Here is a 17,493-nt window from a genome sequence, read left to right as displayed (position 1 = left end):
CGTATAGGATGGCACCAGCAAAGTTGAAGGAACTGAAGGTGCAGTTGCAGGAGCTTCTGGATTTGGGATTTATCAGACCTAGTTACTCTCCATGGGGCGCTCCAGTGTTGTTTGTTCAGAAGAAGGACATGACTCTGAGAATGTGTATAGATTATAGAGAATTGAACAAGTTGACTATCAAGAATAGGTACCTTCTACCAAGGATTGATAACTTGTTCGATCAGCTGCAGGGAAAGACGGTGTTTTCAAAGATTGATCTTTGATCTGGTTATCACCAGCTGAGGATCAAGGATGAGGATATACCGAAGATGGCCTTCTGAACGTGGTATGGACTCTATGAGTTCTTGGTCATGTCTTTTGGTTTGACCAACGCCCCGACAGCTTTTATGGATTTGATGAACATGGTGTTCAAGGACTTTTTGGATTAGTTCGTCATTGTCTTCATCGACGACATCTTGGTATACTCCGGTTCAGAGGCAGAGCACGAGTTTCATCTTCGACAAGTTTTACAAAGGTTAAGGGAGCATCAATTATATGCTAAGTTTAAGAAGTGCGAGTTTTGGTTGCCAGAGGTGACTTTCCTTGGGCATATAGTTGGTGCAGAAGGGATTAAGGTGGATCCGTCCAAGGTGGAAGCAGTGAGAGATTGGCCGAGGCCAAAGAATGCTTCAGAGGTGCAGAGTTTCCTTGGATTGGCAGGCTATTACAGGCGATTTGTAGAGGGATTTTCAAAGATTTCTTCACCAATGACATAGTTGACGAGGAAGAATCAGAAGTTTATTTGGTCAGGGAAGTGTGAGAACAGTTTCCTGGAGTTGAAGCGACGGCTTATTACTGCACCCGTATTGAGTCTTCCTTCGGATGAGGGAAAGTTTGTAGTATAGTATGATGCATCGAGGATGGGATTAGGCTGTGTGTTGATGCAGAATGAGAAAGTTATAGCTTATGCGTCGCGACAGTTGAAGGAGTATGAGTCTTCCTTCGGATGAAGGAAAGTTTGTAGTATACTATGATGCATTGAGGATGGGATTAGGTTGTGTGTTGATGCAGAATGAGAAAGTTATAGCTTATGCGTTGCAACAGTTGAAGGAGTATGAGCAGCGATATCCCACTCGTGATTTGGAATTAGCTGTAGTGGTATTCACACTGAAGTTTTGGCGGCATTACCTGTATGGAGAGAAGTGTGAGATATATACTGACCATAAGAGTTTGAAGTATTTCTTCACCCAGAAGGATCTAAACATGAGACAAAGGCGTTGGTTGGAGCTGGTTAAGGATTATGATTGCGATATCCTTTACCACCCAGGGAAGGCCAATGTGGTGGTAGATGCGTTGAGTAGGAGGGGCCCAGGACAGTTGTTTAGTTCCACTAAGATATCAAGAGAGTTAGCTGATGAGATGGCCAGGGCAAAGATAGAACTGGTGGTAGGCCAGTTAGCTAATATTACCTTGCAGTTGACCCTGCTAGAGAGGATCAAGGAGAGACAATTGGTGGATGCGCAGTTGCAGGATATTAGGCAACATGTCTTAGCGGGGACAACTATGGATTATTCTGTTTCTGTGACAGGTATGCTTCGTTATCAGGGACAGATTTGTTTTCTGGCAGATGAGGGGATCAAACGAGAGATACTAGATAAGTCTCACACTACGCCATACTCACTTCATCTGGGTACCACGAAGATGTATCAGGATCTACGGACATTATATTGGTGGCACGGGATGAAGAAGGATGTGGTAGAGTATGTGGCTAGGTGTTTGACATGTCAGCAGGTAAAGGCTGAGCATCAGCGACCAGCGGGATTGCTTCAGCCTTTGGGTATCCCAGAGTGGAAGTGGGAGGACATCGCGATGGATTTTGTGGGAGGACTAACCAGGACAGTGGGACTTTGTGAATCGGTGTGGGTAATAATGGAAAGATACACCAAGTCAACTCATTTTTTGCCAGTGAAATCGAATTATACAAGGGAACAGTATGCAGAATTGTATGTGAGGGAGATAGTTTGTCTCCATGGGGTTCCAAAGTCTATTGTATCTGACCGAGACCCTATCTTTACCTCCAAGTTTTGGGGAGCTCTGCAGAGAGCCATGGGGACTCAGTTGAAGTTTAGCACAGCTTTTCATCCTCAGATTGATGGACAGTGTGAGAGAACGATTCAGGTGTTGGAGGACATGCTTAAGGCATGTGTGATTGATTTCGAAGGATCTTGAAGTAAGTATCTTCCGTTGATTGAGTTCTCGTATAACAACAGTTATCAATCCACGATTGGAGTGGCTCCTTACGAGATGTTATACGGAAGGAAGTGCAGATCACCCATTCATTGGGATGAGATGGGTGAGAAATAGTATTTGGGGCCAGACATGGTTCAGAAGACCAATGAGGCTATTGAGAAGATTCGAGCCAGAATGCTTGCTTCGCAGAGTAGACAGAAAAGCTACGCTAACCCCAAGCGTAGGAACGTGGAGTTCCAGCTTGGGGATCATATGTTTCTGCGAGTTTCACCACTGAGAGGGGTGAGGAGATTTGGAGTAAAGGGCAAGCTGAGCCCTCGGTTTGTTGGACCTTTCGAGATTCTTGACAGGATTGGACAGGTGTCTTACAGGTTGGCCTTGCCACTGTCGCTGTCTGGAGTTCATGATGTGTTCCATGTCTCCATGTTACGGAAGTATGTTTCGGATATGACACATGTGCTGAAGTATGAGGACTTAGAGTTGCAGACAGACTTGTCCTATGAAGAGTGACCAATTCAGATTTTGGATTGAAAGGAGAAAGTTCTACGGACTAAGATGATTCCGTTAGTTAAAGTGTTGTGGAGAAATAGCAAGGTCGAGGAAGTGACCGGGGAGTTAGAGACAGTGATGCGGGATCAGTATCCTGAATTATTCAAGTAAATTTCGAGGAAGATATTCTCAGTAGGAGGGGATAGTTGTAACAACCCAAAATAACTAATATGGCTTAAGGGCCTTGATTAGTGTGCCGGAAGGGCGTAATTGGTTTATGTGTTAATTTATTGATTTAATGCATGATTACATGATAAGCATGCTTGTATGATTATATGACTGTTAGTGCTATATTTATGAGATCCACATTATTATGTGGGTAAGTCTGCAGCGTGCAACTTGAGGCGATCTTAGGGAGCCAGTTAGCAGGAAAGTTACAACAGGGCTTAATATTTGACTTGGGGCAAGTTAAGAGGTATTTCAGGAATTAGATGATTATTTGAGTTATCGGGTTATGGAAATAAATATATGGAGATATATTTGAGGTTAGGAAGCTTAGGCGGGAATATTGGGGAATTTTACCATTTTGCCCTCGAGGACGTTTCCGGCACCCCGAGCCTCGGGATTGATTTAATTAACCAAGGTTAGACTTAACAAAACAGAAACCAGTGGAACAAAAGAGATAAACCGACCCTTTAATAGTTCTTCTCCTCTTCTCTCTTCTCTCTCAAGAAAGCTATAGAAAACTAAGGTGAATTCAGCTGGAAATCTTGTGATTTGAGCTGAAGTTTGAGGAATTAGCTTAGCTCCAACCAAGGAGCACTCAGCCAAGGCCAAGGTAAGAATTGAGTTTTGTTTTTGGGTGTTAGAACTCTAAGATTTGGCTTAATATTAAGGGTGTTTATGGTTTGAATATTTAAGGACTGAATTGGAGCTGAAAAGCTTGGGTTTTGGCTCAGAAGTTGTTAAGGAGGTGGTTCATCAAAGAAGGTAAACTTCAATTCATAACTTAGAGGTTAAAATTTGAGTTTGCATGACTGGTTTTTGTGTTTTGAGCTGCTGGGTTTCAGAAATCAAAATGAGATTTTAATGGGTTTTTAAGCTAGATTTTTGTTGGGTTATACTGTTAGAATCATGTTAAAAGTATTGTTGTTGACTGTATTTTTAGTCAACGACGTGAGAACGTCAAATACGACAAACCTTCAAGAGAATTTAAATAACACAGACAGTTTAATCAAGAAAAGTAAATAACACAAGAGATTTTATAGTGGTTCAGCCCCGATTGTCGGTAATAGCCTAATCCACTTAGAGTTGTGATTTATAAATCCGTACTCAAGATCAGATGGACTGAGCCAACTGAGTTTCTTCAGTACAGATTGCAAAAATACAAGAATTCTCTCAAATATCAGCACTTTCTCTCTCTAGAATACTCAGACCCAAATTTTCTCTCTCTAGAAAGAAGAAGCAGAAGAAGTCTTTCTCTCATCCCATAAGCCCTCTATTTATAGGCTTAGGGTCATACATACGATATCCCCTAGAACCGGGATATTTTATTATATTTATTACATTTATATTACAAATAACATTCAAAATGTAACAAACCCCCCATTTGTGGGAAGAATGAGAGATTCCCGCGTATCTTGTTGAAGTTGTTTCTGGGAATCTTGACTTAGTCTCCTCTAGCTAGTTGATCCACCTCCTACTGACCACCCATGCAAGTGCTGGTCGAACATGTGCATGGTGGTAGGACATACACTTGTTGGTCGGACGTGCATGGTGGTAGGACACGCATTTCTCTCCTCATCCTTGGGGTCTCCTAGGTCCACTCTCTTGAGTTCTCCTCGGACCAAGGTCTCTTGGGCTCTCCTCCTCGGACCTCATCCTTGGGGTCTCCTAGGATCACTCTCTTGGGGTCTCCTAGGACCACATCCTTGGGGTCCCCTAGGACCACTCTCTTGAGTTCTCCTCGGATGCAGTCTCCTTAGCTCTCCTAGGATGCATTCTCCTTAGCTCTCCTAGGATGCAGTCTCCTTAGCCTTCTAGGATGCACTCTCCTTAGCTCTCCTAGGATGCATTCTCCTTAGCCTCCTAGGATGCACTCTCCTTAGCTTTCCTCAGACCAAGGTGCACTTGGCTTGGTTATGACATCTTTCAAGCAGTCCAAATTCTTCGTCAGTCTACTGGGTCCTTTTATCACAACTCTAAGGAGTCAATATATTTATTGACTATTAATGTGTCTTTTACTGATCATGCACTGCCACTTGTCACCATTATTGCCACGTCATTGATCTACAATTTTTGGGTATAACAATTGTGATTAATGGGTTTTGGATTTAGGGTGCTTTGGGGTGGTTTTGATTAAGGTTAGGATGTTAGAAATGGTGGGTTTTCTGGGCACGAAGGGTTGGGCCGCGACTCTGTTCTAGAGTGTTGCAGCCCTACGAAGCAAAGGAGACAGGGAGGCTTTGCCGAAGGGGAGCGCCGCGGCGCCACAGGGCAGGGCCGTGGCTCAAATGGGCATTAGAGAGGCTTAGCCTCTATTTTTGGGGGCGGGCCGCGGCGCCAGTTCCTAGGGCCGCGACTCAAAAGGGCAAATTTGGCTAAATGGAGGTTTTAAGTGCGGGAACCTAACCTAGGGGTGCTTGGGATTGATCCCACCACCGTGTTTGGTGGAATTCAATGACTCGGAAGCTAGAACTTAATCTGGGAACCTTTGTTTGAGTATTAATGGAATCCATTATCTTGATTGTGACTAGGTGCTAAGCTAGGGCTCGGGGATCAGATCGTGCTCAGGAGGCATCGCTTGTAATCAGTACACTTGAGAACTAAAGGTAAGAAAATTGCACCCGGTTGTGGGTTTATAATGGGACTAAGGGTTCCCTATCTTGTATGCTCTGAAATGATGGTATTATGCCATGCAAATAGTAAACCAACGGCCTAAGAGTGTTGAAGTTTACACTAGCGCACAGGGCGCGACTCGGCCAGTGGTAGCTGAGGACAGCTTATTATGCACTGAGCTCGGTTTAAGCGGTCCGGAGTCAGTGGGGCAAACAGAGGGTGCGACCTAAGGTGTCGACCCTATTTATTGTGTGATTTGTTGTTATTATTGGTTGGTGGATTGTTATATTGTGCAGCTGAGTGATGATTAGTTGTTGCCTTGACTGAGACTTTATGCTCTGTGATTATTGTGATATGATAAGTATATGATCATGCTTAAAGGGATGTCCAAGTGTTATTATTGCTTATTATGTAGTGTGATATGTTTTCTTGCTGGGCCTTGGCTCACAGGTGCTACGTGGTGCAAGTAAAGGCAAGAGCCAACTTGATCAGCTCTGACTTGGAGAGCTCAGTGAGCTGAATGTACATGACCAGCTGCTCAGCCGCCACGGTTGAGGGAAAGACAGGAACAGTTGAAACCAGAAACGCTTGTTTTGCCTTAAAACGACTAATGATTGTTTAAACTTTGGAAATTTTGTAAACTAACTTTCAAATGCTGTTCCTTTTTGGGATCCCATGTGTAAAATGTTTTGTTATATAAGATGTACACTTTTGAGACCAAAACCTTTTAACCCTAGTTCATTAGTGGGTTTAGTATCATGTTTTAACTAAATGACTTGATTAGCAAGTCCTGCACCTTTATAAGTACACAGTGTAGCGGTCTTGGCTATCCAGGGTGTTACAAGCTGCCATACGCAGCAAAAAATTGTCTTGACATTATGAACCGTGGTTCATATGTCTTAGTTACAAATCAAAATAAAGTAAATAAAGTTATTGAGCGGCAGGAGCAGTTGGAGGATCTTGCTGGGGCTGCTGGTCGACTGTGGTCCCAGCATCCTCGTCGACGCCTTCAATGCCTGTCGCCAAAGAGATCTCAGGGGATCCCTGAGCTTTTTCTTCTTCTTCCAGGAGAGCAATGCATTTTGCCAGCTCAGCCTGCTTCATATGCTCTGGCAAGTAATCAAAGTTCGCCTCGGGGTTGATTTTCCAGAACATATAAAAGCAGTTGAACGTCGTTCCCTTGAACCTCTCCAGGTTGCGAGTGTTGGTTTCTTCGAGCTATTTGACTCGCTCCTCCTGCTCAGCAATTTCTTTCCTGCTGATCACCAGTTCATCTTGGAGTTTGGAGGCCTCTTTGAAATTAACCACTGAAGCCTCCTTATACCTCTCTTTGGCCTCGGTGACTTTGACCAAGGCCTCCTTGTGTTGCTTCAGCTCCTCGCCCAGTTTGGCATTTTTCTCCTCAGCCGCTCTTAGCTGCTCGAAAATTTTCTCCTCAACCGTTCTCATCTGCTCGGCATGATTGGCCTCGACCACCATGAGCTGCTCAGCATGTTTGGCCTCGACCGCCTTGAGCTGCTCGACGAGTCTTTCCTCGATAGTCTTAATCTCTTCAGCATGCTTGGCAGCATCTTCACCGAGCGACGCCAACTAGTGCTCATGGTCAAAACTCCCTGCGATCAGAGAAAAAGTAAAGTTGTTAGTATGAATAAAAGGGCAAGATAGAAAACTAAAGCACGACAAAAATGGAAACTTACATTGAGTACTTCATTCAATGCGCGACTGAAAATTTGGTCAACCTTCATGGAGGAGACGTTGCTGAAGGCTTCCTGACTGCGTCAGTGTCTTGATAGTTTCTTCAGCTTGTCGTTGGCCAAGTTGTAGGTTGTGTTTGGTCTGAGTCTTTCCTGACTGATCAGGAGGAGTTGAGTTGCGAGGAACTGGAAGAGTTGGGTTGCAGGAGCTGGGGGAGTTGGGTCGACGGGAGCTGGAGGAGGAGTCGTGTCCTTGGAAGGTAGTGGTGCAGGAGGATCCTCAGTCAAAGCCCTTTTCTTGGAAGGGTCGCTACTGCTTTCCCTAGGGTGTCGCTTGCTTTCTTTCCTCCTGCTCACAGGAGCCGTGGCATTGGGTTTGTTGTACAAGTCGAATGCTTCTCCGGAAGGCATGACTGCAAGATGGAAACAAACGATCAGACGATATAAATTAAGTTATAAAAAAAAGAACAAGAAAAATTCTAAGTAGTATACCCGAGCTATTATTACTGGTTGATACATTATTTATGGTATACTGCTACACTCATTCTCTGCCTCGAAGAAGTATGAATTTAAACTATTGATCGCAAATTTAAAGTTGTCGTCCCCGTCAAATAAATGACAAGGAATTGGCAAGTTGTCTAAAAGTGAGAAGTCAGTACCGTTCTCATCAGAAGACTTGAGTATGGGCTCAGGATATTATGGAAGTTTCTGATTGCCCTTCCCATGTTGGGCCGGAGCAGCAGCAACTCTTGGGATGCTGGAGGGTTCCCTGATGGTCACTCTTATTGCCCACCGTCTCGGGGGTTATGACACATCCTGTTGCTGCTCGAGGATCTCTCCTCTAGTAGCACTCCCTGTTGTGGACTCCCTCATTTCCTGGTGAGGTGCCAGAAGGTCGACCAGCCTTAAGTTATTTTCAGTAACCAACTTTTTAACACTCTTCTCGATGTTCGTCATGTTGGCCAGGGCTGCGGCCTTTATCTCCATTTCTGGAGTGGGGTCTGGTTGGTACCATGGACCTAGACAACACCAAAGTTCTAAAGACAATATATAAAAGCAAGAAGAAATTAAACGACCAGTGATTAAGAGATTTACCTCCTCGGGTGAAGGCCAGGTTATCAGTGACCATGTCCGTTGTAAGAAAGTACTCCTGGAAATACTTCCCTACATTGGATTTGTAGGTGATGTCGCTTAGGAAAGTACGAGTAGACTCTTGATGGTAGAAGTGGAAGAACCCTGTGTTGTTGTGGTTGGGGTTGGACTTGAGATCGAACAGGTAGTTGATCTCGTGTGGTGTAGGTAAAGGCCACTTCATATGGTTATAAATGATATAGAGTGCAGATAGTACTCTATATCCGTTGGGAGTAATTTGAAAGGGGGCAACCTCAAAATAATTGGCCACCCCTTGAAAAAATTCGTGCAGAGGCAAGATTGCCCCTACCTTGATATGGTACCTTGACCAGGCGTTGAAGGCGCCCCCAAGCACGTTTTCCCTCTGGTCGGGTGAAGGTTTGATTAGGGTTATCCCAAGAAGACCGTACTTCTTGAGATAGTTATTCACCATCCTAGCTGATATGATGCTAGGAGGCGCAACGTACCACTCGATCTCTGGCCTAAGGCTGTCGTGAGGTCGGGCTTTAGGTTGGATATCTGGTGGTGCAATATTTACATGCTGAGGGTTTGTAGAAGGGTCCTCGGTGTGGGGGGCAGGTTGTTTAGAAGAAGAGTTGACTGTTTTCTTCTTTCTACGAGTAGAATACTTCATGCGACCCATGTTCAGTTGATTGGTCGGAGGATTGGTCGTTCGGTTTTGCTGAGAAAATGGGACTTCTGAAAATAGTAATGACGGTTGTTCTTGATCCTCGAACAGTAGCGCGAGCAGATCGTCATCGATTGGCCTCTCACCTCCCCAAGGATCATGCATGAATATCTGGGAACAGAAAATGAGAGATGAGAATCTACGACCAACAGATAGAAGAAGTGGAAACGTTGGGATAATGTTGCTTGTGTATAAAAGTTAAGCTTTTATACGACTCGCAGCATTCTAACGTAAACACTAAAAACATGCGAACAGTTTGGAAAAACATATTAAAAAACGAAAGTGAAAAGTTTTTTCAGGTAAACTTTTTGACTCCGAAAACAGGCGGGAAAAATCCAGATTTTTCCGAAAGCATAAAAATTGGATTTTTACTTCGATTTTGAATCCTAAATCAATATTCCTACTTCCCATGCCAATTTCTAAACCCCACTTAGTGTTTTTGCTAATTAAAATTCATATCCTATCATGTTACTACCTACGAGCCCAATTACCCCGAAATCCTTTTTCCTCAAGAACATTAAAAAACTCAAAGCCCGAAGATCAGAAAACTCAAGAAATATATGTTGCATGGTATAGCAGAGACAAATAGATCAAGACACTTACTTGAATGGAAGAATGCAGCGAAGTCACGAGCATAGATGCTTGGGGCTAGACGGACATACCTCGAATCACCAAATTTTTCTGAGTTTTTCTTGCTTTTTTCTTTTGAGTTCTCGAGAAAAAGAAGGGTGGTAAAAGGTAAAAAATGAGAAGAGTGAGTTATTTATACTGATCATGGCACAGTTAAAAATGTAATGATGGGGGTGAGTTTTTGATACGTGGGGAATCGTGTTAGTCGTCAAAACGCTTTCGGGAAACTGCAACGACCATAATTAGCTACTTTTTCGAAAATGCGCTGATAAATGTGACAGGACAGACGGAAGGTCGGTCGATTAAGTTTATTATATGCTGGTCACAGTAAAATAAACTTGGGGGCAAATGTTCACCCAAAAAAGGACTACCTGATGACGTGGCAGAATTAACCTACACGTGGGATACGCGTGACTATTTAAGTGAGTATAATCTGTTCGACCATCGACCAGAAAAGAATTCACTCATCATACATCATATTTATGGGCGGCCAGTCTGCTCTCAGCATTTCATATATTTCCTTCATATATGTAATTTTGCATCTATGTAATAATTGTGATTTATATTATTATTTAGATACGCCTGTATTAAATGTAATTAAGGTCCATCGGCCCATGTAGAACTCCTTGAGCCTATAAATAAGAATCAAATGGTTTAAGTGAGGGGACTTTTTGGCTTTTAGACTTTCTAAACTTCAGAATTCTAAGAGAGAACTATAGTGTTTTTATCCACCATACTTGTATTCATCCTAGAGCTTGTGAAACTCGTGAACCCTAGTTCATTGATCACGGTTCTTGGGATTTTACATCAATAAGAACACTAAGTGGACGTAGATTATTACCATTTACTGGGACTGAACCACTATAAATCTTTTGTGTCATTTATCTTTTTGTCTGGATTTCATCTCATTTCTATCATTTTACTTGACTCTGTGTAATTAGCCAATTCAAGGGTCAACAAGTTGTTATTGTAAGTCACTAGAAATTTCGACAACTTCGGAGGATGGTTGAAATTTCTCGTTTTGGTTATTGGACTGTATTCATCGATGCATCAATTCAAAACCAAGATACAATGGTGGCATCTTCATGACTAGGGACAGAGGCAGTTTAACCATTGTGAGGGTTTAAGCCCCACCTAAAAAAAAAATTATTAGAAATTTTAATTAAATATTTTAACATAATTAAAGAAAATAACATCAAAGCCCTCACTAATACTCTAAATCTATTGAAAGTCCCACTTTTTGCCAAAGCCCCACTTCTTGCCAAAGTTTGGCTTCGTACGTGTTCATGACCTATTGAGATAAGATTTTGTTTTTCTTGTTTAATTCTAACTTATAAGTTTAGTTTTGTTCTTTATTTGTTTTTTTCTATCTCTTAAGAATATTTTTATTGTATTTTATTTTTATTGCAATTGATTAAACTTTAGTTGTTTATTATTATTATTATCTTTACTAAAAATATATTTATCTATTTTTTTTTTAGATTATCTTCTACATGCTATACAAGAAGAATGATGATTTGTAGAAGGAGAATGTGTCTTTAACGGTAGTGTTATATAGAGTTATTTACTTAGTCTTTCCTTACACATTGTTGTATAAGACTGTTCAGCAATTGTGACTTGTTTCTTTAGAAAATTTTCTTTTCCAATTGCTTCAGATCTTTGTTAGAAAATATTGTAAGTTTGTTATGAAATATTCTAAGATTATCCTTAATTCATGTTCATATTCATCAATTAATTGATCATGCTCTTCTTTGGGTGGATGTTAGAAAATTTTATTTTTTTTCTTTCATGTTCCTAGCTTCATAGGTTATATGATATCATGAATTTATTTTCAATGAACAAATTTTATTGGGATAAATAAAAAAAAAATAAAAAAAAAGACATCTTCAAATGTAAAGAAGGTGTGTTTTACTTTTAACACGATCTTTACACTCAGGAGTAGTTGGTTAGTGAAAACAAAAACAATGAAGCAAATAATTTAATTTCCATGGTCGGCAGTTCAAAGCCGTCAGATTGTCACCGTCACGCACCTACGATCGGATCGCCAGCCACGTGTCAGGTTGGAATGGCATTAGAAAAATTGTCCGGATCACCGTAAGCCGTACGCGTCGTATTTGCCACTAAAGTAAGGCACGCAGTACTTGCCCCAACCTGTTGTCCTAACAAGACAGCTAAGCTAAGCTAGTTTACCCAAATCAACCGTCCTGATCTTTTCATGTCTTTCATCCTAACCAACCCATTTAAAATCCTCCAAATTTATTAACTACTCTGCACTCAGTTTCTTTGCTACCCAATCCCCAACTCAGAAACTCTTCCAGCGCACGGAGAAAAAAGAAATCCAGGACGAAATAAAACAGACCCAAGCGCGCGCGCGAGAGAGAGAGAGAGAGAGAGAGAGAGCGAGCCCTGAAGCTTCTTTCCAAACTATAATACGAGACCGTACATACCCCTCTATTCTTCACTTTAGACACAATCAATCAAGCTCCGATCCCATTGGGTTGGTCAACGACCTGTTGTTGCGGCGATTGGAATATCCGGATCCGGCGTCATTTGCACCCATCGGGCCTCTGTGGCCGCGGATCTAGAACACCTCACCGACACTACCGGTATGTACGGATAATGTGTTTATTTCTATTTTAAGATAAATTAATTATTCTCTTGTCGAGATTTTTAATGGAGTTGAATTTAAGGTACGGATCGGAAGGAAAGCAAGTGGTGGTGGTGAGAATCAACCGTGGAGATGGCGCCGACTACGATTCGGAAAGCGATTGGGGCGGTGAAGGACCAGACGAGTATTGGAATCGCCAAGGTGGCTAGCAACATGGCGCCGCAGCTGGAGGTGGCGATTGTCAAGGCGACGAGTCACGACGATGACCCGGCCGGCGAGAAGTACATACGGGAGATCTTGAATCTCACATCTTACTCTCGGGGTAACGTTCATGCCTGTGTTACGGCGATTTCGAAACGTTTGGGGAAGACGCGAGACTGGATTGTGGCGCTTAAGGCCTTGATGCTGATCCACCGTTTGCTTAATGAGGGGGACCCTTTGTTTCAGGAAGAGATCTTGTTCGCTACCAGAAGAGGAACCAGGCTTCTAAATTTGTCCGATTTCAGGGACGAGGCCCATTCCAGCTCTTGGGATCACTCCGCTTTCGTCAGGACTTACGCCATGTATCTTGACCAACGCCTCGAATTGACGCTATCTGAGAAGAAAAGTGGAGGGGGAGGGGGAGGGGGCGCTGGTCGCGGAGGCGGTAGTGGTGGTGGTGATGATCGATTCGATCGATTTGGGTCGAGAGATAGTAACGCCAATTTCAGGTCGCCGCCGCCGAGACCGTACGATTACGATTATGGGGATTCCAGGGGTGAAGGTGGTCCGTCTGGGAACTACGGAATGAGGCGGTCGAGGTCGTTTGGGGACATGAGCGAATCGGCAGGACGAGAAGGGAGAGAGAGAGAGGAGAAAAGGGCTTTGACTCCATTGAGGGAGATGAAGCCTGAGAAGATTTTTGCTAAGATGAGTCATATGCTGAGGCTTTTTGATCGTTTTTTGGCTTGTCGACCCACGGGGCTGGCCAAGCTCAATAGGATGATTTTGATCGCATTGTACTCTGTTGTTAAGGAGAGCTTTCAGCTTTACGCGGACGTTTGTGAGGTTTTGGCTGTTTTACTTGATAAATTCTTTGACATGGAGTACCCAGATTGTGTCAAGACCTTTGATGCTTATGCAAGTGCGGCAAAGCAGATTGACGAGCTCGTTGGGTTTTATAGTTGGTGCAAGGAAACTGGGGTTGCGAGGTCATCGGAGTATCCAGAAGTTCAGAAGATTACTGGTAAGTTATTGGAGACATTGGAGGAGTTCGTGAGGGACAGATCAAAGAGACCAAAGAGTCCCGAGAAGAGAGAGGAGCTTCCTGCTCCTCCAGTTCAAGAGGAGGAACAGGTGCCTGATATGAACGAGATAAAGGCACTGCCTGCTCCGGAAAGTTACACTCCTCCGCCCCCACCTGAGCCAGAGCCTAAGCCTCAACACCAAGAAGTTATCCACGACTTGGTGGATTTGAGAGAAGACTCAGTCACAACCGACGATCAGGGGAACAAATTTGCTCTGGCATTGTTTGCTGGTCCAGGTGCTAACAAGGCGAATGGGTCGTGGGAACCGTTCTCATCAAATGGACAGCCGGAGGTGACGTCTGCCTGGCAGACTCCTGCTGCGGATCCCACCAAGGCAGATTGGGAACTCGCCTTGGTAGAGTCAGCAAGCAACTTGTCGTTGCAAAAACAAGATCTCGGTGGTGGGCTTGATCCCTTGTTGTTGAATGGCATGTACGATCAGGGCGTGATCAGACAACACGTGAGCACAGCCCATATGAGTGGAGGAAGCGCCAGCAGCGTGGCTATGCCGGGGCCAGGAAATACCAAGACCCCCGTGTTGGCTCTTCCAGCTCCAGATGGGAGTGGCACAGTTCAGGAAGTCAATCAGGACCCTTTTGCTGCCTCATTAACAATTCCACCACCTTCGTATGTGCAGATGTCCGACATGGAGAAAAAACAAACCTTGTTAGTGCAGGAACAACAAGTATGGCATCAGTACGCCAGTGAAGGAATGCAGGGTCAAACCAGTTTGGCCAAGATTAGTGGCAATGGTTACATGGCTCCAAATCCGTATCCAGTGATGCAATATGGGATGCCTCAGGTCAACGGGATGGGGCCGCCGGCCGGGTATTACTATACTCCTTATTGATCAATTTTCTTAATCTTATTATAAGTGACGTTTCTTTCTTCATCCTGTATGTTGCTTTTCTAGATTTTTCGTCCCTTATGTCTAAAACTCTGAATGGTAAGTAATTAAGAACTTGTTCGTTCCCACAAAGAATTTGTGCACGGAAAATTTGGAATGGTTTGTGGGGGAGGGGGAGCTGAGATGAAGATACAGAGTAGGGGAGGATTTTTGATGTTGGGAGATACGTAATTGAATTCTGATGTCTCTGTATTGTGTAATATTTTAGACTGTTCTACATATTTGTTCGTTTTTTTTTTTATTGGGTGTATGATTCTTGTTTTGTGAAACATCACACTAACCAAACCTGACCAAATTTCATCAATACCTTACCTGGTGAGATTAATATGATTTATATATTCTTTAGCTCTGGTTTCATATTACTTCGTTGGAAACCTTCATGTATTTTAGGAGTCTTCGGATGTCAACGGCGTAGTTCAGAAAACTAAATGAAAAGTAGGTGAGTGGAAATCACTTTCGAATTCAAGAATGTAACGCTGTTTGATTGTGCTTCTGAACTGGCATGGATTTTTCCATTGAATGCCTAAGCACAAAAAATTTCATTCGTTGACTTGATGAAGTTAGATTAATGGCCCAACCCAACTCCACCATGTGAAGAAATTCAATTTCAATGTCCTTGCCGTGTTGAATCCAACTATATGTATTAAACAATCGAGTCTCCAAATCTAGAGGTTAAGAACTAATAACACAAGAAAAGTTTGCATTTTATTTCTATTATAGTAAAATTCAAAGTGGTGCGACCTCTGGGAAGAAAGTATTTTAAATCCTCTACACCTAAAATTGTAGATAACTAAAAAAAAAAAGAGCTTGCAATAAAACAAAATGCTACTAATAACCATGGGTAGCAAGAGTCCAAGGAAGCTCAGTCGTGATATTTGCAGAAAAAATAAATAAATTATTAAGTTTGTAGCATTTAAGTATTTTAGTTATTTTTTTGCCAGTAAAAATACTTTTCCGTCTATATATTGTTACAGTTATGTGTTCTAATATTAAATGCGTATAATTATAAGTAAATTTAATGTCACGTGACAATCGTTCAAAATAAACAACTACAACAAAATATAGATAAAAGATACTATTGGTGAAAAATAACTTGAGTAATTCCTTTATTATTATTTCAACATCATAGAATGGTTGCGTAGTCGTCATCGGATTGGAATCTGAGTTTTTAGTTTCAACCCAAAAAACTCCACCAAAGCAAGACAAGGGATATTTTATTCGACTCTTGGGCCTTGGGGCACTAAGAATGCACGACATTAAATTTAGTATTCAAAACAAAAGGCACCGGATTCCATGTGTTTTTAGCTTTAATAAATTTGAATATTTCTTTCACAATAATAGCTGGCTTTCTTTCTCAGACAACTAAAGTAATAAGATATGGTTTCACGTTGTCAGATCCACCAAGTAATAATAATAATAATAATGAGGGTTGCTACTACAAGCCACCTTAACTAGATGTAGTTACCTAACATGAAATAAGTGATGAGGTTTAAATCTAAATTTACATATAAAGGTGTTACATCATCTAGCATTAGAGACCTTAAAGTAATAAATAATAATAATAGATCTATTGTATAGAGGAGAGATCTAAAGGAAACTTCAAATCAAACATAGTATGCGTACTCGTACATGATTTCTACTTCCTAGTGCTATTGCTTTCTTTATCAAGACTTTCTTTTATCAACTTTAATATATATATATATATATATGAGAGGTATTCATTTGTTAGATTATTACGTACCATCCAATTTCGGTGGCCACGGTTTCTTTAGGTGCATTATTCACTACAGTTGTCTCTTTATTTTCTTTTTAGCCTTTTCCTTTACCTGCGGTTATAATATATTGGTCCAATAACTATAATGGGAAATTCGAGGCTTTATACTTCTTAGTATATTAGGTGTGTTTGATGCGCCATAAATTGTGTTTTATAACATACTTATATTTTAGTAAAAGTGATTACAAAATATGTTATTATATAAAAATATATTATAAAACACTATTCATTATAATAGATACAATACGACATAATATAAAATTTAAACTCCAAAAAATATTTACTTAAAATACTAATTTAAAAGTTTCAAACACATCTATGTATGATTTATTAATTTTGTTCACATTTTTTTTTTCATATCTAAAACTCTAAAAATCTACATATTTTGAACAAAATGATGATTTTGCGATGCTCCTGCGATGTTTTGTAATGCTTAACGACACTTTAATGATGATGTCGTGAAAACTTGATTTTTGGGCTAAAGAACGATGCTTGACAATTCATTTGCAATGCTTAATGATGCATTTTTAATGCTCAAGCTAAAACTTCATTTTTTGGCCAAAAATGATGCTTAATAGTTCTTTTGCGATGAAATTTTGATGAAAACTTTACTGTGTATTGTAATGCTTAACGATGGTGTCATGAAAACTTAATTTTTAGGCCAAATAACGATACTTAACAATTCATTTGCGATGCTTAATAAAGCATTTGTAATGCTCAAGCAAAAACTTGATTTTTTGGCCAAAAACGATGCTTAACAGTTTTTTGCGATGAAATTTTGATGAAAACTTTACGGTGTATAGTAATGCTTAACGATGGTGTCATGAAAACTTAATTTTTAGGCCAAAGAACGATACTTAACAATTCATTTGCGATGCTTAATAATGCATTTGTAATGCTCCAGCAAAAACTTGATTTTTTGGCCAAAAACGATGCTTGCGATGAAATTTTGATGAAAATTTTGGTGAGTCGTATCTTTTCACTAAGATGTCGGTTTGAGGTATTTTTTTTAATTTTGGTATTTTTTTCAAAATCTACACATTTAGAATGTGTAGAACCTTAAATTTAAGATGTAGAACACAAAATTTTAAGATTTGTTCGTTTGAGGTCATAATGAAGTTTGAGACTTCAATAATTTAAATTTTGTGTTCTACAAACTCCAAATTTAAAAGTCCACATATTCTAAACATGTAGATCTAAAAAAAATCAAAATTTAAAA

General features: G+C 41.2%; 1 protein-coding gene across 1 annotated transcript; it reads left to right on the top strand.

Annotated features, from left to right (window-relative positions):
* Positions 1–11,918: 11,918 nt before the first annotated feature.
* On the top strand, positions 11,919–14,739 carry LOC133804173 (probable clathrin assembly protein At4g32285). Its single transcript, XM_062242342.1, has 2 exons — positions 11,919–12,305; positions 12,390–14,739. The coding sequence occupies exon 2, from the start codon at positions 12,440–12,442 to the stop codon at positions 14,441–14,443; it is 2,004 nt and encodes a 667-aa protein (XP_062098326.1). The 5' UTR covers positions 11,919–12,305; positions 12,390–12,439; the 3' UTR covers positions 14,444–14,739.
* Positions 14,740–17,493: the final 2,754 nt, after the last annotated feature.

This window comes from Humulus lupulus, chromosome X (genome assembly GCF_963169125.1).
Source record: "Humulus lupulus chromosome X, drHumLupu1.1, whole genome shotgun sequence".
Lineage (NCBI taxonomy): Eukaryota > Viridiplantae > Streptophyta > Magnoliopsida > Rosales > Cannabaceae > Humulus > Humulus lupulus.
The sequence above is the reverse complement of the archived record's forward strand: the minus strand, read 5'-3'. Positions and strand labels throughout refer to the sequence as shown.

Bases quoted from the DNA above. Each gene is read 5' to 3' on its own strand.
- LOC133804173 (XM_062242342.1), top strand. From the start codon at position 12,440: ATGGCGCCGACTACGATTCGGAAAGCGATTGGGGCGGTGAAGGACCAG.